This window comes from Notolepis coatsorum (genome assembly GCF_963971535.1).
Source record: "Notolepis coatsorum genome assembly, contig: SCAFFOLD_1952, whole genome shotgun sequence".
In the NCBI taxonomy this organism is placed as follows: domain Eukaryota; kingdom Metazoa; phylum Chordata; class Actinopteri; order Aulopiformes; family Paralepididae; genus Notolepis; species Notolepis coatsorum.
Window position 1 is genome coordinate 1 of NW_028171252.1, and position 21899 is coordinate 21899.

Genomic DNA, 21899 nt, shown 5'->3' on the forward strand with positions numbered 1-21899 from the left:
AGCAATGTGGAGAGCGGGGCTCGAACAGGATGCTGTTCGAGCCTAGTCTCCAGCATTTGTTGCGAGCGCCTTGCCCACTGCGCCACGTAGCCGCCTTGACACGCGTACTTTTAAAGATCCCCTCCCCCCGTGTTCTTAACATCTAAAATGTTGTATAATTGAATAACAATATGTTTGATGTGGTTTTTCCACCAAAGATGTTTATGAAGGTGTCTCAGCAACACAAGGATCTCTATGAACCGGTGAACTTTCTCTTTTTCCACCTCAACCATTGGCCAGAATTTAGTTTCACCCAAACACAGCACTTATTAGCTACACAATCCTGTTATAACTAAGCAATGACTACGTGTGTTTGTGCATAGATCATAGTTGATTAGTATTTGAAGTATTTTGAGCGGAGGGGACCTTTAACGGTTTGGTTCGTTTTGTTTCATCTGCCCATGCGATGTCCTGTCATGACGATGACCGTTTCCCGCTCTTTCCTTTTCCCGCTCTTTCCTTTTCCCGCTCTTTCCTTTTCCCGCTCTCTCTTTCCTTTCCCCCCACTGTGTTTTCCATCGCATGTAGACTCGGGTATAGCGTGCGGCGGTAACCATGACGACCCAGGCACGCCCACGCTCTCAAACGGCGAGGGGAGAGGCGAGGAACCCATGGCCCCCCTGGCGAACACCTCGGAGGACCTGGTGGGGAGCGACCTGGACTCCTCCACCGGTACAGCGACCTGATTTCAGATCATTACAATACATTGATTTGATTCAAATGTATTGTCATAATACAGCACAAGTACAGTACAGTACAACAGTACAATACAAGGAATTAAAGACGCCGCACCTTTTCTTTATTGTTCAAGAATCACACCTAAGGTGAATTATCGACGAGAACACATGGACATATTATTTATTAAATCTAGAATAATTAAACTTGAAGACATGGTTAAGTTTCAAACAGTGTTAATTATGTTTAAGGCAAGAAATAAGTCACTGCGAGAAAAAGTTACAAAATCTTTTTTCATTTAGAAAGTGAGTTTAGTAGGAGGAAATACAATTTTAAACATCAGTTTGCACGTACCACACTTAAACAGATGTGTCCTTCAGTTATTGGTGTAAAGTTGTGGAATTCTCCCCATAGCGAGCTTAAGGGATGTAATAGTGTTGTCAATTCAAAAATAATTATAAAAAAAAATATTTTGTCGGTATGAAATTCAAATGTGAATCTGAATAGTGAGATATTTTCTTTTCTTTATTATTTTTTTTTCTTGTTTAATCTGTGGATTGTTTGTTTCTTTGTATATGGTATGAATTATTATTTTGTGTAAATTAGGTTGTACGCCGACCATCAAGTAATACTTTGTTTAGATTAGGAATAGGGGGCAGGTAACTATAAGAATTATTCTTCTTCCTGCTCCTTTTGCCCATGGTAGAACGGTATTTATGATTTTGTATGAAAACCGTATGATTGTATTGCTTCCATGTGGCAAATAAAACTCTGAATCTGAATTTAAATCAGAAAAATACCTAAACAAAATTTGGTGGGATTGTGGTTTGATGAAGCCGGTACAGTCTGGACTGCAGGCTGGAAAACTGTTGCTTTGATTTACCACTCGGTGGAGACAGAGGTCATGAAATTGAATCTTAACCATCATCTCACAACATAGGAACCAACTATCCAAAACTGGATTGTATTGGCTGATTTCTCCTTGTATTGTATTACTTGTATTAGGATTCACAATTAGTTTGCAGTAGCTATTCTTCCTGGGATCCACAAAAAAAACTTACATTGTGACAGTGCAACATATAACATTACAAGTAAACAGGACAAAAGACTAGTACACACAGACACAGACATAATACTTACATCATAACATATAACATTACAAGTAAACATGACAAAGGACTAGAGACTTGGACTAGTACATACACAAGACAAACTATGTGAAATATCTAAGAATACTTAACTGTACACAACTATATGTCTACACATTTGTTCATACACACTTAAATTGATGATGATAACATAATGATATTATTGCAATGCATACGTCATATTATTGACACACGGATAATTCACACTTTATAACATATATATTGAGACAGATTATTATATTGACACACTGTTATAGTGCCAGATTATTATAGTGACAGATTATTATATTGACACACTATTATAATGACAGATTATTATATTGACACACTATTATAGTGACATATTATTATATTGACACACTATTATAGTGACAGATTATTATATTGACACACTGTTATAATGACAGATTATTATATTGACAGATTATTATAATGACAGATTATTATAGTGACAGATTATTATATTGACAGATTATTATATTGACAGATTATTATAATGACAGATTATTATATTGACACACTGTTATAATGACAGATTATTATATTGACAGATTATTATAATGACAGATTATTATATTGACAGATTATTATATTGACAGATTATTATAGTGACAGATTATTATATTGACATATTATTATCGTGACAGATTATTATCGTGACAGATTATTATATTGACAGATCATTATATTGACAGATCATTATAGTGACAGATTATTATCGTGACAGATTATTATATTGACAGATTATTATATTGACAGATTATTATAGTGACAGATTATTATAGTGACAGATTATTATCGTGACAGATCATTATAGTGACAGATTATTATCATGACAGTTCATTATAATGCCAGATTATTATAGTGACAGATTATTATAGCGAATATCGCTGAACTCTGGATGCAGATGTGTTCTAATCCAGGCCTGGTCTAACTAGGCTTGCCTAGTCTCACTTTAGCGCCGGACGTCGTGACGGAGGACTCGAAGACCGGCGGAGGACACGCCACGAGCGAGGAGGGAGAGGACGAGCGCACGTCTCTGCCGGCCGACCCCGGTGACGCCCGGCCCGCGGCCCAAGTGGAGACCCCCAAAGCGGGGAAGAGGGAGCCCCCGGCGCCCCCGAGACGAGCCAGCACCCCTCCTCCGCCCAAGGCCCTGCCCGTCAAACTGCTCACCAGGCTGGGCAGCCTGGAGGGTGAGTCTGCTCAGGGAGGCGCTGGGTCAGACGGAGCCAGGGCTAGAGGCCTCACTCTGGGGGGATACGGGCGTCAGAGCAGCATAGTGCGTGCTGGTTCAGACGGAGCCAGGGCTAGAGGCCTCACTCTGGGGGGATACGGGCGTCAGAGCAGCATAGTGTGTGCTGGTTCAGAGAGAAGATAAGATAAATGAATGAAGTTAATTTTTCGGTCTTGTTTACAGACAAATCAAACACAAAAAGAAACGAAAAAGGAAAAAATCACAAGGCAAGCTCACGCACAGAATCCAAAATCAACAACCGAAAAAAAGCAATAGGCTGAAGCACTTGCTTATTTTTGCCTATCGTTTACAAATTCTTAAAAAACGAAATATATTTTAACATAAGATTTTCTTTAAAATATGCTGCAAGATACAATCTTTTGAAAAAATTAGTTTTTGATGTTTTACTCAAAACTGTAATCTCCCCTGAGAAGTACACAACTTCAACCCGTCACTAAGGCTAAGAGAAGAGAAGATATTCCTTATTGATTCCCTTGTGGAAATTCAGGCTTCATAGCATCATAGTGCATGCTGGTTTAAAGATAGGATGAGATAAGATAACATAACATAACATAAAGTAAGGTTAGTTAGGGTTAGATTTTTTTTTTCTTTTTTTTTTTTCAGATAACCCTCCTCCACCTACCCAGGCCCATTTCGAAAATCTGAACATGAACTTGCATCAGTTTGTGATAGAATATTAGTGACTGGGTATTTCAAAGTACCTCATATTTGGTACCATTTTGAAGCCAACAACTAGGGCTTTCCAATGATATAAAATATGTGTACGATTATCATCAATATTATTTGTTATTGTTATTCATAGTAGTTGCACTTGAATTTAAACTTGAAGATAGAAATACAATTTCAAGCACTTTCCTTACTTGGGATTAGAACGATTAGACCAGTTGACAGATTAGAAATAGCATCTATTGGGCGGCTAGGTGGTGTAGTGGGCAAGGCACTCGCCACCAACGCAGGAAACTGAGGAAAAATGAGGGGGAAAAAGATCAACAAAAAAATATATAAAAATAAATAGCATCTATTGTTCAAAAGTTATGAATTAATTAATGAAACTAGATTAGATAAAAAAAAATGTTGAATGTATTTTTTTACATATTAAATATTATTCATAAAAAACTTTCATGTGTGTGTTAAAAATGTTCTTCAAACTTCACCCCAGGTCCTCATCCGGCTCCGGTGAAGAAGTCTCCCGCCACCCTGCCCCGGAACTTCACGCTGCCCAAAGACACCCAGGGCTCCCTGCTCCGCGGCAGGATCTGCACCCCTATGGGCTCGCCGCACCTCGCGGGGCTGCACCCACCGCTGCCCCCTAGCTGCATCATCGAGGAACTGCACCGCGCCCTGGCCTCCAAGCACAGACAGGACAGGTAAGGATTTGAGAGTAAGATTAATAATAATAATTTATTATAATAATAATAATAATAATAATAATAATAATAATAATAATAATAATAATAATAATAATAATAATAATAATAATAATAATAATAATAATAATAATCATAATCATAATCATCATCATAATCATCATAATAATCATAATAATAATAACTTCGTTTTATATAGCGCCTTTCGTAAAACCCAAGATCACTTTACATAAAGGGGGGGAAAAACAACAATAACAAACAAGGTGGACAGACACAACATTCAATGTAGGAAATTAGGGGTCAAAGGCCAAGTTGAAGAGGTGGATTTTGAGCAGTTTTTTTTAATGAGTCCAGAGTTGGGGGCGTTGCGGAGTTCTGCGGGGAGGGAGTTCCAGAAGGTGGGAGCTGCCACGCTGGAAGCTCTGTGTCCCTGAAGGTCCGCAGTCTGGTTCGGGGGAATGGAGAGCTGACCAGTGTCGTGAGGATTACAGGGACCGTGACTGAGTGTGTGAGAATTACTACTATGTCATCCATCGGACGGGCCCTCCATCGGTGCTTCCGGTCATCCCGATCCTCCATGCATCCGGCTAGCCTGCCGGTACTTCCTGCTCCCTGCTTAGTGTGGGAGGTCCTGGTGATCGATGGCCGTGTGTGTTGTCTCCACACAGCACGGGTTTGCTGGCTGGCAGCTCACGGTGTCTCTGGCAGTGAGGAGCGAACACACACGGGGCATCGATCACGACCAGCTGGAACCAGATTAGGTTCAAGATTAGAGGTTAACCCGTTCACTACCACACTACCAACGGGTTAACCCTTTCACTACCACACCACTACACAGAAGGTTAACCATTTCACTACCGAAGGGTTAGCCCTTTCACTGTGACAACAGATACGGTTAACCCTTTCACTGCCACACAACAAAGGGTTAACCCTTTCACAACCACCACACTACAGAAGGTTAACCCTTTCACTACCACACTACAGACGGTAAACTGAACTTTGAATAATGGTTAACTTTGAAACGGTTAACCCTTTCACAACCACATAACAGAAGGTTAACCCTTTCACAACCACATAACATAAGGTTAACCCTTTCACTACCCCACTACAGCAGGTTAACCCTTTCACTACCAAAGGGTTAACCCTTTCACTGCGACAATGCGGAAGGTTAACCCCTTTCACTGCCACACGACAAAGGGTTAACCCTTTCACAACCACACTACTGAAGGTTAACCCTTTCACTACCACACCACTACAGAAGGTTAACCCTTTCACTACCACACTACACACTACAGACACTACTACCGTATGTAGTGTGGTAGTGAAAGGGTTAACCTTCTGTAGTGTGGTAGTGAACAGGTTAAACTGGACTTGTAATACGTCATTATTCCTTTTCTGGGGGGGCAGCATCCCAATGCCTTTTGCATCTGGTGAGAACTTGTAATGTTTTAAGTCAAGCCTGATGTTGCCTTGTTGCACAAAACAATGATCCCAGTCTCTTCCACACAGTGACAGTGAGGCATACAGTTTATTAATTGAATAAATTAAGTTTATTTTCTGTCTTTGTTTACAACAAATCAAAAACACACTTGTGGACTTTTACAATTCGTAAAAACAAAATATATAAATTATTATTAATTATTTTGTAAGTAATCTTTTATTTATATATATTTTTTTTTTTGGAAAAAATATTTGGACAATGGGTATCGGATCGGTATCGGTATTGGCCGATACCCAAACCCAGGTATCGGTATCGGTATCGGGACTGAAAAAGTCGGATCGGTGCATCCCTAGTACCGTCGTGAGATTCATGGTGTTGACCTGCGTGTGACCCCCCCCCCCCCCCCCCCCCCAGCTTCCAGGGGAAGGACGTGCGCATGTCGTCCCCGAAGAGACGCCTGGACGGACGCCTGGCCCGCTCCTCCAGCACGGAGAAGGAGCCCGGAGACCCCGAGAGCCAGGAGTCTGAGGAGAACAAGGAGAACAAGGAGAACAAGGAGAACCGGCGCCTGGACGAGTTCTACAGCGACCAGGAGAGCTGGAACCAGTCTGTCATCTCTGGTAGGTCTCTCTGTAGGTCTCTCTACATACAGGAGAGCTGGGACCAGTCTGTCATCTCTGGTAGGTCTCTCTGTGTACAGCTGGAACCAGTCTGTAGGTCTCTCTGTAGGTCTCTCTACATACAGCAGAGCTGGAACCAGAGAGAGAGTGATGGAAACACAGATACAGTTCTATTATATAGATTAGATTTAATTTGATTCGATTCGATTAGAATCTAATGTATTATTGATATCATACAGCACAAGTACAGTACAAGTGTGGGATCCAACCACAGAGTGCAAATGTAACAGTACAGTGCAATAGTACACATCTGTACAATGTACAGGTGATTAAACTGGGTATCAAATATATAAATGAGTACTACTGAGTAATAACGCTAATCAGATGTATGTACAGAGTTGTAGTATTACAGTAATATGTACAGTGATACAGGTATAAAGACACTATGGTAGTAAGTCATACTGGCCAGCAGTGTAACTAGTAAGAGTAGGTAAGGGATATGTACAGATATAGATATAGTATATACAGATATGTAAAAAGGATTATATGCAGGTATGTACAGACAGATGTGTATAGATATATATACGGTAAGAATAAATATATATGTAACGGTTGTGACATCGTCACCTTAAACTTTGATGCCCCGAGGGAGTTTGGAACCCGGGTCTCCCACGCCGCGGGCAACAGCACAGACCACTATACCAAGAGGTGAATTCACATATATATATTGTGACAGACTCTGGGGTGTTACGAGCTGTCACCAGATTGGAATTAACAAAACACACACAGCACAAGGTAGAAGCACGTTTAACAGCAGTTTTATTACTGTTAAGGGGAAAAGGAGAAGTTAGGGAAATCGTCAGCCAGTCTGTTATACAAGAGAATCGTCTTGGTCCGTTAGCGGGGTCCGGTACACATAGAGCGGTTCTCATACGGGTGGGGGCTGATCCGGGAGAAGAGACGTCAGACAAGCAGGGGTCGATACCCAGGCGGGTTCTCAGACGATCAGGGGTTACAGCACACAGCAGGGTCCTCCTTCCAAAAGCAGATAAACAGCGCATTGGTCACACAGACAATAATCTTCTCCTCTTCTCTTCTCTTACTCACTTCCTCTCCTTCCTAGTGTTGTCACGATACTGGAATTTCGAACTTCGATACGATACCTTGAAAAGTATCGATATTCGATACCATTTTTGATACCACAGGAAAAAGGTTCAATCTTAAAATGTCAAAAAAAGAAGAAAAAAAAGATAAATATATATATTTTCTTTATAAATGTTGCTTTTGTTGCTGGTTGATTCTCCTCAGCTTCTCTCTGGTACTATAAGAGAAGATAAATATAACACTTTTAAAACCCTTTGTTTGTCTTTAGATCACACATTTAAAAATAACTAAATGATATAATCTTAGAAATTAAGTAAACACTGTAATCTGTGTTGCATGTACCTGACAAACTGAACTGTTTGTATTACAGTCAGTGATGCCACAGATTACTTGTAAAAGTAATCTGATTACTGATTACTGATTACTCCTTTAAAAAGTAATCTAAGTTACTTTACTGATTACTTGATTATCAGAGTAACTTAGTTACTTTGAAAGTAACTAGGTTACGAAGTCGTCGTCGTTCCCCCAACAGTTTTTTTTAAACGCTTTATTGAAAGTGCATAAATAGTTTTTAACTTGTTTCTCTGCACATAACGTAAATTGTTAAACTAGTGCTTCAGCTTCTGTACCATCAAGTATGGTAAAGCAACAGTCTATGATGCTCACAGCATTAGAGCAGCCAGCCAGTGGTTTTACAAAACCAGTGTATCACATCTAACAAATGCAGGCTGAACTATTCAATTATATCAACTGTAACTATTAAATTGTTTTTATAAATGTCTCTCTATAAACATACAATCAGTCTCTCTTTAACATGTAAATTAACTGTAAATCTGGCAAATAAGAGCTTTTGCTCTGCCACCATCAACCCTCCTGTACCTAGTCGAAGCGTCGGCTAGTGTTGTGATTCCAGATGCTTTCAATGCAATTGGATGTGCTGTTTTTAGCGGTAGACAGTATTTTGTTTCCTCCGCCGTGAAGTAGTGACTGAGGCCCCGTTTAGACGAGCGTTTTGGGGTGGAATTCTGAACAGAAACCGCAAAAGTCATCTTGCGGTTTCACTTTTAATTTTGCCAAGCGTTTTGGGGTGGAATTCTCCGACGACGGAGCCCTGCTGTCACACGATTGGCGCATATGTCACATGACGTGCTGTGAAGACCCGCCCTACTCTGCCTCTGATTCGCAGACTGTGGATGGGGAATGTGATTGGACCAAAGCAGAGTCACTCAAAGACAGAGGGACCAGTCACGCCGCGGGTCACATTCTTGTATTTAACCCTTTCACTGCCACACCACGTCACTCCCAAAAGAAAAACAGCTCAAAATGTATTTTTGACTGTCGAAAACGAAATAAAATACTGCATTCCGCCTGCATTATGAATTTATAATGAGATAGTAACGAAATAGTAATGCACAGCCACTTGGACAAGTAACTGCAATCAGATTACTGGCTTTTAAAGATTAACCACCACCTCCTAATAGACAGTCTCCTCACCACCGCATGTATATATATATTCCCTCCCCGCCGTATGTATATTTCCCTCCCACCCACCCACCCCCTCCTAATGTACAGTCCCCTCCCCATCATATGTATATACTCTGTCAGGATCTAGGGGTAACAGTACTGTATATTTGAATACCGTTATGTCACAAATGTATCAGTACTAAATACCTATATGTCCCTATGCCATAAATGTCATGTATGTTGTGTATGTCATAAATGTCTATATGAATTGAAAATGGGGGACCCTGATGGAAACAAGACAAACGTCTTTCTCAGGTCTGCATCCCCTTAACAATTGTATGTATTGAGCCGTACTGTATTGTACCCATTCTGCAATCTGTTAAATAAAGTTTTCATTCATTCATTCATTCAACGCGTTAGATTACTATTTTCGGGGAAAAGTAATCAGATTACAATAACGCGTTACTTAGTAACGCGTTACTGGCATCACTGATTACAGTCATATTCCAACTTAACTGAATGCACATGTGTGCGTGCATGCGTGTGTGTGCGTGTGTGTGTGTGTGTGTGTGTGTGTGTGTGTGTGTGTGCGTGCGTGCGTGCGTGCGCGCGTGCGTGTGTGTGTGTGTGTGTGGACTACTGTACTATTACAGGTATTGAAATAAACAATGCAACTTCCTTATACAATTTTCTTTTTTTTATGAATAATTAAATATTGATATTGCGGGAAATGAGTATTGAAACTGTTTTAAATATTCAGAATCGATATGTATCGAAAAATTGATATTTTTGACAACACTACTCCTTCCGTATGGTTTCGCCTCAGCTACTCCAATGCTTCTGTATCTCTGTCAACCTTTTTTTATGCTACTTGATTGACAGGTGATTGCGCTCACCTGTCTCGGGCGCGTCTAGCACAGGTGCGCTTCATCTGTGCTTGTTATGGTTTGTAACCGACCCCAATCGCACAACACAAGACAGGTATGAGAGTAAGCCAAGAACAGGGCATTTATTGAATACAAACAAAAAGCGGCACTGTCCCTTTAAGGGAGAACACAAAATACTGGAAACAAGAATTAGGGAAAACTGGCACTGTGTCTTTAAGAGGCGAGCAGGCTAAGGGGCTAAGGCTAAAGGACAGGGCCAGGGCAAAGGACAGGGCAGGAACAGGGGCACTGGAGAGGGGAACAGGGACAGAGGCCCGGGGAGGCGGGCTGGAGACAGGGACAGAGAAAACAGGGTTAAGGCCTTGGACAGGGCGAGGGCCAGAGCTGCTTACAGGGATGGAGTAGGAGCGTGCAGGCTAGACGTCTGGAGTGGAGCGCGTCGGCTTGAAGAGCGCGCCGGCTCGGGGTCTGGAGTGGGGCGCGTCGGCTTGAAGAGCGCGCCGGCTCGGAGAGCGCGCCGGCTCGGAGAGACGCATCCTCCCGTAGAGGATTAGGAAGCGATGCGCGTCTGGAGTAGTAGCGCGCCGGCTAGACGTCTGGAGTGGGGCACGTCGGCTTGAAGAGCGCGCATCCCCCCGTAGGATAGGGAGCGATGTGCGCCGGCTTGGAGAGTGCGCCGGCTCGGGGTCTGGAGTGGGGCGCGTCGGCTTGAAGAGCGCGCATCCCCCCGTAGGATAGGGAGCGATGTGCGCCGGCTTGGAGAGCGCGCCGGCTCGGGGTCTGGAGTGGGGCGCGTCGGCTTGAAGAGCGTGCATCCCCCCGTAGGATAGGGAGCGATGTGCGCCGGCTTGGAGAGCGCGCCGGCTCGGGGTCTGGAGTGGGGCGCGTCGGCTTGAAGAGCGCGCCGGCTCGGAGAGCGCGCCGGCTCGGAGAGCGCGCCCGTAGAGGATTAGGAAGCGATGCGCGTCTGGAGTAGTAGCGCGCCGGCTAGACGTCTGGAGTGGGACACTGGAAAACCTCCCGTAGAGAATTAGAGAGCGCACCGGCTGTGTCCCACTCCAGGCAAACGGCGACAGGTGGCGATGGCTGGCACCTCGTCTCACGCCGGAGAAGAACCAGCATACAGATACAGATAGGATACGGATACGGAATAGAGAACGACCCGACGAGGACTGGAGGGGAAGTCCAGGTATTTAAAGCCCTCTGGGGCGCTAATCATAACTTAACACAGCTGTGAAAGGTAGTCCAAGGGTGTGGGCTGCTGAAGAGCAGAGGAGAGTAAACGAACGCGAGGGTGGGGGCTGGAGAGGTGAGGAGACAGGGAATTAAAGGTCCAGGGAACAGGCGAACCTCACAGTGCTGATGCGCTCTGCACTGGCGGGAGTCTCTCCGGAACTCCTAATATGGGCATATGCCCCAGTGCCTTGGCCGACACATAGTGGCCGTCTATTACCACGCCAGCCGGTCATTCCACAATATATATATATATGGTATATACAGTTTATAAATCCATCATAATCCCGACACTCAGTCAAAGGATACTCATATAATCTTGCATCATATAATCTGGTCCTCTACTATTTATTTACTCTGAGCATGACAGGCAGATTTATATGGTGAAATAGAGCAGCCTTTCTGTTGTTGAATGTCATTGGTCAGTCAACAGCTGCCGTGGTGACCTACTTCTCCTCAGTTCTGACCAGTGACGTCACTGCATTGCGTGCGCTGTGTAAATCCGTCTGCGGTTACCGTGTGTACAAGTCTGGACTGACGAGCGTGCTCCATGTAAACACAGAGCTCGCAATTCACCTTTGTGATGATGCACAATATCAGTCAAAAGTGATATATTGACTTACATTTGCAAGGTTACCAATTTCACTGCCACACGACAGCCTAACCCTTTCACTGCCACACGACAGCCTAACCCTTTCACTGCCACACGACAGCCTAACCCTTTCACTGCCACACGACAGCCTAACCCTTTCACTGCCACACAACAGCCTAACCCTTTCACTGCCACACGACAGAAGGTTAACCCTTTACTATCACACTACCGACGGCGACCATCGGTAGTGTGATAGTAAAGGGTTAACCTTCTGTAGTGTGGCAGCGAAAGGGTTAATACAAACAGTATAATAATAACAATAATAATAAACATTATTTGTATAGCACCTTTCATACAAGAAGTATGAACCCAAGTGATTCAGCAGTAATGTAGTCTGCTCATAAAATGAGCAGAGAATTGACTAAATAAAAGCAATGCACAAGGTGCAGACATAGAAATACAATAATACATCTAAGTGGCAGAGTGCATTATAAGGCTAAAGGCCTCTGCATGCTACAGAAACTTCAGAGCAACTGCAACACAACATCGGCGCGATTTCAGCACGGTTGTTTTAGAGGGTCTTGTAGACTGTGTTGCTTGGACGTTGCGTACATGTCCCTCAAATCTAACCTAAACAACCGTTGCGTTGATATTGCGTAGCAGTGATTGGTTGGTTAGCGAATGGGGGCGGGGCTGTCATAGAATAATATTAGTCCCGCAGAGAATATCATCCTCCATTGTTGTTTCCAGCGTTGACGCTAAATAATTAGCGTCACATAGCTCGCCTTTTTCTGAAAACCCAAGCACATATTGTTCCATAGCATACGCCTTCAGTTGATCATGACAAATCCTCTCTTACCTTGACGATTAAAAAGCCTCCATAATTTAGTAAATAAAGCTGTAGCCAGCCAGCTAGCATTGGTGATATTCAAAATGCTATCCACATTAGCTACATAGCTAACCAACTAAATACAATGGTATCCTGAGGTAATGTTAAATACAACGTTTGCTAGTCGAAATGACTGGACACACACAGGGACAAGTTAAACATCAATCAATTAATTTATTCCAACAGGTAGTTTGAGCTGCATGTGAGCCGGTCTTTCTCTCCTCTCCATTGGAAACTAATGAAGTTACGTTAAAGCACAGAACCGGCTGACAAAAGTTAAGCTGCTAGCAACAGAAACTATAATACTTCCGGTCGGGGGATTTCAAAATAAAAGAGCGACGACTAAAAGCACCGGAAATACGTTTATTTTGTACATTATCTAACGTTAACACGAACCTAAACTAACGTTAGATTAGATTAGGTTCGTGTAACGTTAGATATTGTAAAAAATAAACGTATTTACGGTGCTTTTAGACTCGCTCTTTTATTTTGAAACCCCCCGCCCGGAAGTAAAAATGATGCTTATTCTTCTGCCTGTTATCAATGGGTTGGTTGAGAAGGGAAGCGTCATCTATCTAGGGAACCTAGCTACGTACGGGGTACAATGTTACATAGGCTGCGCGTTGATTTTGCAGAAGCATAAAGGTAGAGTGTCTGCAACACCGTTGCTTTGTCGATGTTGTGTTGCAGTTGCTTTGAAGTTTCTGTAGCATGTAGAGGCCTTAAGAGTAGGGATGCCCCGATCACGTTTTTTGCCACCGATACCGATCACCGATCTTCTATGAGCCATATCGGCCGACACACTGCCGATACCGATAGTTTTTGGTTTTGTTACTTGTTACTCTTACTGTCATGCACTTGTCCTAATAAACTAACCTACACTGTAGCACTCAACACTTTGATGAACATTGTTACTCAGCTGATAGAGTTGCGCCTTTCCTGATGACTTGTCGTACAGAACTTGTAAGTCGCTTTGGATAAAAGCGTCAGCTAAATGACTAAATGTAAATGTAAATGTAAGTGTAAATGTCCTTAAAGCTTGAGATTCTCCCCTCTAAATCAATCAATCAATCAATCAGATGTATTTATATAGCACGGTTTACATGACACAAGCCAAACAAAGTGCTTTACAAAGGCAGGCAGGGGAGCAGACAGGTCATACGACATGGAACAGACAACAGCCATGGAACAATATTGCACATCAGTACAATAGCTCAGGCAAGGTACAGGTCAGGATCAAGGAAACGCTAGAGAATAAAGGTACGTTTTGAGCTGGGATTTAAAGGACTCGATCGAGGGGGCGAGACGGACTGAGGTAGGGACACTGTTCCACAGCCTGGGGGCTGCAACAGAACAAGCACGGTGGTCCCTGGTCTTCAGATTGGCCCTCTGTTCCTGAAGTCGCCCCTCTGTTGCAGAGTTTAAAGCCTTGATTTCCAACTTTTGTCAATCAAGTTGTACGTCTTTATAAGTGACTGTTATCCTTACTTGTCTTATTGTTAAGATTTTATATGCTGTGTGATTTTATATGCCTTTTTTGCTTACCTCTGTATGTACACTCGACGTGACTGTTGCTTTTCAAGTATAAAGGTTTGACATGAAATTAAATTAAATGATGGAAACCACCAAAAATGGAAGATATAAGGTTTTCACCCGACAGCGGTGACGTTCACAAGGTTGTGCTGCTGAACTCAGTGTGTGTGTGTGTGTGTGTGTGTGTGTGTGTGTGTGTGTGTGTGTGTGTGTGTGTGTGTGTGTGTGTGTGTGTGTGTGTGTGTGTGTGTGTGTGTGTGTGTGTGTGTGTGTGCGTGCGTGTGTGTGTGTGTGTGTGTGTGTGTGTGTGTGTGTGTGTGTGTGTGTGTGTGTGTGTGTGTGTGTGTCTGTGTGTGTCTGTGTGTGTGTGTAATGTCTGTGACTAACGGTGAATGTGTGTCAGGTCTGGTTGAGCCTCTAAAGTGTGTCAGGCGTGTGTGCTGCGCTGTCACTGACCTGTTTCTCCCCGACGACCTAAGGCTGTCCCCGAAGCCTGTTTTTGGGATTCGTACTTCGTCACGGTTTTTCGAACAGACGTTCGAACCTTCGTTTTTAATAAGAAACATTTAATAAATAAATATTTTATTTTTTATTAATAATTTTTTTTATAAATATCCTCAAACTAAATCCTCAATTTGAATAAAGTGATTCATCTGATTAAATTTGTCTTTTTTTTTTATTAAATCAACTTTCCAGCCCCAGACCCAGCCCAGGGAGAAGCCCCAGCCCAACTAAATCAATTAAATCAACTTTCTTTAATGAATATAACTCATCAGTTTTAATACTATTAGTGTAGCCTAATCTTTATCTGCAACTGTGAAGAAAAACCCCATTGGTTTAAACAGAATAAATAGACATAAAAAAAAATTTAAAGATTTTTTTTAACAAAAAGGAAAAAATTCGAATGTTGATTTAGGGCCCGTGTCCACCTAGCTCATATTTCTCCGTGAAACATGCTGGGAGTGCAGTGCGCCCGGTAGAATGGGACGGGCGCATGCATGCGGTGACAGAGAAAAAAACGTAGATGACAGAAAGAAATCTACAGCCATGCCGCGGTTTTGCACATATTATAGCATATTTGAATAACTTTATTGTATATTAATTATATATATAGTTATTGCCTGACACCACAGTTCGCCCTTTGCTTTTTATTAGCTTTTTAGTAGTGTATTCGTGTAGTTATTATTATTAGTTTTGTCGCGAATCTCAATGGTCTGTGGGAGACAGCCAGACAGGCAGGCAGCTCCGGTGTCAGGTTACAAACAGAGTGGTAGATGAATGGCTGTGATTGGTTGTCTGAAAATGAGCTCCAGCGCATCGCTCTGAAAGTTGAGAAAGTTTCAACTTTCGGCCGCACAAAAAAGCTGAGAAAAGAAGCCGACGGCAGCGCACTTCCTAGAGGCGGCCGCATGCGCTCCCTCCCCATTGGAATACATTGAAAACAGATGCGTGCGGTCAGAAATATGCGCCAAGTGGACGCGGGCCCTTAGAATTCGAATGCTAACGTAACAAACGACGGTTCGAACGTTCAAACGTTTGGGCTCAGCCCTACGACGACCACAGGCTGAGTGCTGCCTTGCTGCCAGCCTGCCACTGACCTGTTTCTCCCTGACCGCCACATGCTGAGTGCTGCGCTGTCACTGACCTGTTTCTCCCTGACCGCCACATGCTGAGTGCTGCGCTGTCACTGACCTGTTTCTCCCTGACCGCCACAGGAACGCTGCCTTGCTGCCACTGACCTGTTTCTCCCTGACCACCACAGGAACGCTGCCTTGCTGCCACTGACCTGTTTCTCCCTGACCGCCACAGGAACGCTGCCTTGCTGCCACTGACCTGTTTCTCCCTGACCACCACAGGAACGCTGCCTTGCTGCCACTGACCTGTTTCTCCCTGACCGCCACAGGAACGCTGCCTTGCTGCCACTGACCTGTTTCTCCCTGACCACCACAGGAACGCTGCCTTGCTGCCACTGACCTGTTTCTCCCTGACCACCACAGGAACGCTGCCTTGCTGCCACTGACCTGTTTCTCCCTGACCGCCACAGGAACGCTGCCTTGCTGCCACTGACCTGTTTCTCCCTGACCACCACAGGAACGCTGCCTTGCTGCCACTGACCTGTTTCTCCCTGACCACCACAGGAACGCTGCCTTGCTGCCACTGACCTGTTTCTCCCCGACGACCTAAGGCTGTCCCCGAAGCCTGTTTTTGGGATTCGTACTTCGTCAGGGGACGAAGTACGGATGTTCGAACCTTCGTTTTTAATTAAAAAAAAATGTATATATTTTTTTTATAGATTTTTTAATAAATATCCTCGAACTAAATCCTCAATTTGAATACAGTGATTAATCTGATAAGATTTGTCTTTTTTATTTGTATTACATCAACTTTACAGCCCCCAGACCCAGCCCAGGGAGAAGCCCCAGCCCAACTAAATCAATTAAATCAACTATGAATATAACTCATCAGTTTTAATACTATAATACTATAATATTAGTGTACCCTAATCTTTATCTGCAACTGTGAAGAAAAAACCCATTGGTTTAAACAGAATGAAAAAAAAATTAAAAATTCTAATGTTGATTTAGAATTCGAAGGTTCGAAGGTTCGAACATTTGGGCTCAGCCCTACGACGACCACAGGCTGAGTGCTGCCTTGCTGCCACTGACCTGTTTCTCCCTCCCTGACCGCCACAGGAACGCTGCCTCGCCGGATGAAGACGGAGCTGCTGGCCGTGAAGCTGAGAAACCGACCCAGCAAGCAGGAGCTGGAGGAGCGCAACATCTTCCCGGCGCGCAGCGACCAGGAGCGGCAGGAGATACGCCAACAGATCGAGACCAAGCTGGCAAAGTGAGTGTCTCTTTCTGTGGCTCCATGTCCTCTGTCAGTCTCTCTGTCAGCCTCTCTGTCAGCCTCTCTGTCAGTATAAGTCTTTATCTGTCATCAGATTCACACACACACACACACACACACACACACACACACACACACACACACACACACACACACAGAGTCGCTGACGAAATGTTCTCTGCACCCGTGGACCAATCCAAGTGCTCCTGTCCGTCTTCGTCAGGGACGCAACAGCATCAGCGATTTGTTCTGCATGTTTTTCTTATCGGGAGGGGAAACCCTTGCAAGCACAGAGGGGGGAGAACATGCAAACTCCACACAGAAAGGCCCGGGAGATACCCCCCCACCTGGGTAACTGGCAACATGGTCCCCAAGCGGGAATCGAACCCACGTCCTTCTAGCTGTGAGGCGACAGTGTTAACCACTACACCGCCGTGCCGCCTAGTGATGTCTGTCGGAATGTAGAGCTACTTAACACTTATATCAGAACAGAAATATCACTTACTGTACAACACCTTTAAAACAAGGAACTAAAAAGAAGGTGATTTCTTTCCCCCCAGTCCTACTTCCCCAGCACATGTCAAAGGAGAGATGGCTCTGGGCCACAGGAGCTTTTGGTCTCTGTGTGCATCTTGCCATTCATCTGGTCTCTCTCTGAGGTCATTCATCTGGTCTCTCCCTCTGAGGTCATTCATCTGGTCTCTCTCTCTGGTCATTCATCTGGTCTCTCTCTCTCTGAGGTCATTCATCTGGTCTCTCCCTCTGAGGTCATTCATCTGGTCTCTCTCTCTGGTCATTCATCTGGTCTCTCTCTCTCTGAGGTCATTCATCTGGTCTCTCTCTCTCTGAGGTCATTAATCTGGTCTCTCCCTCTGAGGTCATTCATCTGGTCTCTCTCTCTGGTCATTCATCTGGTCTCTCTCTCTCTGAGGTCATTCATCTGGTCTCTCCCTCTGAGGTCATTCATCTGGTCTCTCTCTCTCTCTCTGAGGTCATTCATCTGGTCTCTCTATGAGGTAATTCATCTGGTCCCTCTCTGAGGTCATTCATCTGGTCTCTCTCTGAGGTCATTCATCTGGTCTCTCTCTCTCTGAGGTCATTCATCTGGTATCTCCCTCTGAGGTCATTCATCTGGTCTCTCTCTCTCTCTGAGGTCATTCATCTGGTCTCTCCCTCTGAGGTCATTCATCTGGTCTCTCCCTCTGAGGTCATTCATCTGGTCTCTCTCTCTCTGAGGTCATTCATCTGGTCTCTCCCTCTGAGGTCATTCATCTGGTCTCTCTCTCTCTGAGGTCATTCATCTGGTCTCTCTCTGAGGTAATTCATCTGGTCCCTCTCTGAGGTCATTCATCTGGCCTCTCTCTGAGGTCATTCATCTGGTCCCTCTCTGAGGTCATTCATCTGGCCTCTCTCTGAGGTCATTCATCTGGTCCCTCTCTGAGGTCATTCATCTGGTCTCTCTCTGAGGTCATTCATCTGGTCTCTCTCTGAGGTCATTCATCTGGTCTCTCTCTGAGGTCATTCATCTGGTCTCTCTCTGAGGTCATTCATCTGGTCTCTCTCTGAGGTCATTCATCTGGTCTCTCTCTGAGGTGTCTCTCTCTGCAGAATGTTCTCCATGAACCCCTGACACTCTGTCTTACCATCCTTTACCAGCAGAGGTAGTAGATCCTACCTTTTCTCTCTCTCTCTCTCTCTCTCTCTCTCTCTCTCTCTCTCTCTCTCTCTCTCTCTCTCTCTCTCTCTCTCTCTCTCTCTCTCTCTCTCTCTCTTTCCCTCTCTGTCTATATTTCTCTCTCTATCTCTCTCTATCTCTCTCTCACTCTCATTCAAATATATGTTATGATATATGTTATATAAAATTAAATCCTCAGTATCACCCAGAACCTTAATCCAGTCTGTGTGTGTGTGCGCGTGCGTGTGTGCATATGTGTGCGTGTGTGTGTGTGCGTGTGTGTGTGTGTGTGTGTGTGTGTGTGTGTGCGTGCGTATAGAAGGGCTACATGACTCATTTGAATATTCCAAAAGCTAAACTGATCTGACGGCCATTGAGGGCCAGTTTCTCATTAACAACTCTGTTCATTCATTACTGTCCTCCAGTATGAGATTTAGGCTTCTTCCCAAATTCTCCACGCTTCACACTATCTGTGAATGCAATACTTATTCAGTGTGGGATCCGTTAGTGTGCAACTAACTGTACTGTACTGTACGGGAAAGAGATTAGTGCGAATGCTAAAAGGACCGTCATTTGAAGAGTGGAGCGGATTATATTACATTAGATTAGATTAGATGTAATGTATTTGTCATTGCACAAGTACAAGTACAGAGTACAATGGAATTAAGAGTGAAAGCGGTCACTATATATGAAAAGGTTATGGTGAAGATCTGCTGTATGCACCGTATTATATATATATACAGTGGTATGTATACATAGAGAATGAATACACTATGGTTAATATAACCACTCTAGCCAGTGGTTTAAATAATATAGTTATTAGAGTAGATATAGGTGTGTGTGTGTATATATACAGTGTGTAAGTGTTATAATATATTGTTATTATACAGTCATATATGGATAAACTATAGGTTGGATATAATTAGTGTAATGAAAGTAGGTATGAGTACAGTGTAACACAGAAGTAGGCAGTATAGACAGCAGATACATTTGATTTGTAACAACAACAACAACAACAACAACAACAACAACACCATAGCCATAGCCAACCAGTGGAAACAGCTGTGCGTTAACTGTACTAGCAGTCGGATCTGCCTGGGTGTGTTAAGTCCTCCCAAGTATGTCATGTTACACATACTGCACTCCCTGTTAGGGACAACTGTATCCATCTGTCCTGGAGAAATGCTATTCTATACTGCATGTAGTGCTGGCTGTCTTAAAGACATACTATACTGTAGTACAGGCTGTCTTAAGACATACTACTATACTGCATGTAGTACAGGCTGTCTTAAATACTATACTGTATATAGTACAGGCTGTCTTAAATACTATACTGTATATAGTACAGGCTGTCTTAAATACTATACTGTATGTAGTACTGGCTGTCTTAAATACTATACTGTATATAGTACAGGCTGTCTTAAATACTATACTGTATATAGTACAAGCTGTCTTAAATACTATACTGTATATAGTACAGGCTGTCTTAAATACTATACTGTATATAGTACAGGCTGTCTTAAATACTATACTGTATGTAGTACAGGCTGTCTTAAATACTATACTGTATATAGTACTGGCTGTCTTAAATACTATACTGTATGTAGTACAGGCTGTCTTAAATACTATACTGTATGTAGTACAGGCTGTCTTAAATACTTTACTGTATGTAGTACAGGCTGTCTTAAATACTATACTGTATGTAGTACAGGCTGTCTTAAATACTATACTGTATGTAGTACAGGCTGTCTTAAATACTATACTGTATGTAGTACAGGCTGTCTTAAATACTATACTGTATGTAGTACTGGCTGTCTTAAATACTATACTGTATGTAGTACTGGCTGTCTTAAATACTATACTGTATATAGTACTGGCTGTCTTAAATACTATACTGTATGTAGTACAGGCTGTCTTAAATACTATACTGTATGCAGTACTGGCTGTCTTAAATACTATACTGTATGTAGTACAGGCTGTCTTAAATACTATACTGTATGTAGTACAGGCTGTCTTAAATACTATACTGTATGTAGTACTGGATGTCTTAAATACTATACTGTATATAGTACTGGCTGTCTTAAATACTATACTGTATATAGTACTGGCTGTCTTAAATACTATACTGTATGTAGTACAGGCTGTCTTAAATACTATACTGTATGTAGTACAGGCTGTCTTAAATACTATACTGTATATAGTACTGGCTGTCTTAAATACTATACTGTATATAGTACAGGCTGTCTTAAATACTATACTGTATGTAGTACAGGCTGTCTTAAATACTATATTGTATGTAGTACTGGCTGTCTTAAATACTATACTGTATATAGTACTGGCTGTCTTAAATACTATACTGTATATAGTACTGGCTGTCTTAAATACTATACTGTAGTACAGGCTGTCTTAAATACTATACTGTATGTAGTACTGGCTGTCTTAAATACTATACTGTATGTAGTACAGGCTGTCTTAAATACTATACTGTATGTAGTACTGGCTGTCTTAAATACTATACTGTAGTACAGGCTGTCTTAAATACTATACTGTATGTAGTACTGGCTGTCTTAAATACTATACTGTATGTAGTACTGGCTGTCTTAAATACTATACTGTAGTACAGGCTGTCTTAAATACTATACTGTATATAGTACTGGCTGTCTTAAATACTATACTGTAGTACAGGCTGTCTTAAATACTATACTGTATGTAGTACTGGCTGTCTTAAATACTATACTGTATGTAGTACAGGCTGTCTTAAATACTATACTGTATGTAGTACAGGCTGTCTTAAATACTATACTGTATGTAGTACAGGCTGTCTTAAATACTATACTGTATGTAGTACAGGCTGTCTTAAATACTATACTGTATGTAGTACTGGCTGTCTTAAATACTATACTGTATGTAGTACAGGCTGTCTTAAATACTATACTGTATGTAGTACAGGCTGTCTTAAATACTATACTATATGTAGTACTGGCTGTCTTAAATACTATACTGTATGTAGTACAGGCTGTCTTAAATACTATACTGTATATAGTACTGGCTGTCTTAAATACTATACTGTATGTAGTACAGGCTGTCTTAAATACTATACTGTATGTAGTACAGGCTGTCTTAA

At 42.7% G+C, this 21899-nt stretch overlaps 1 protein-coding gene across 1 annotated transcript; it reads left to right on the forward strand.

The window, feature by feature from the left end:
- Positions 1 to 567: 567 nt before the first annotated feature.
- Positions 568 to 17101, forward strand: LOC311248300 (phosphatase and actin regulator 3-like; the record flags this gene model as incomplete). Its single annotated transcript, XM_084339206.1, has 5 exons — positions 568 to 711; positions 2801 to 3058; positions 4280 to 4487; positions 6343 to 6548; positions 16944 to 17101. Coding segments are annotated over 5 exons (974 nt in total), but the record flags the coding sequence as incomplete, so codon positions are not given.
- Positions 17102 to 21899: the final 4798 nt, after the last annotated feature.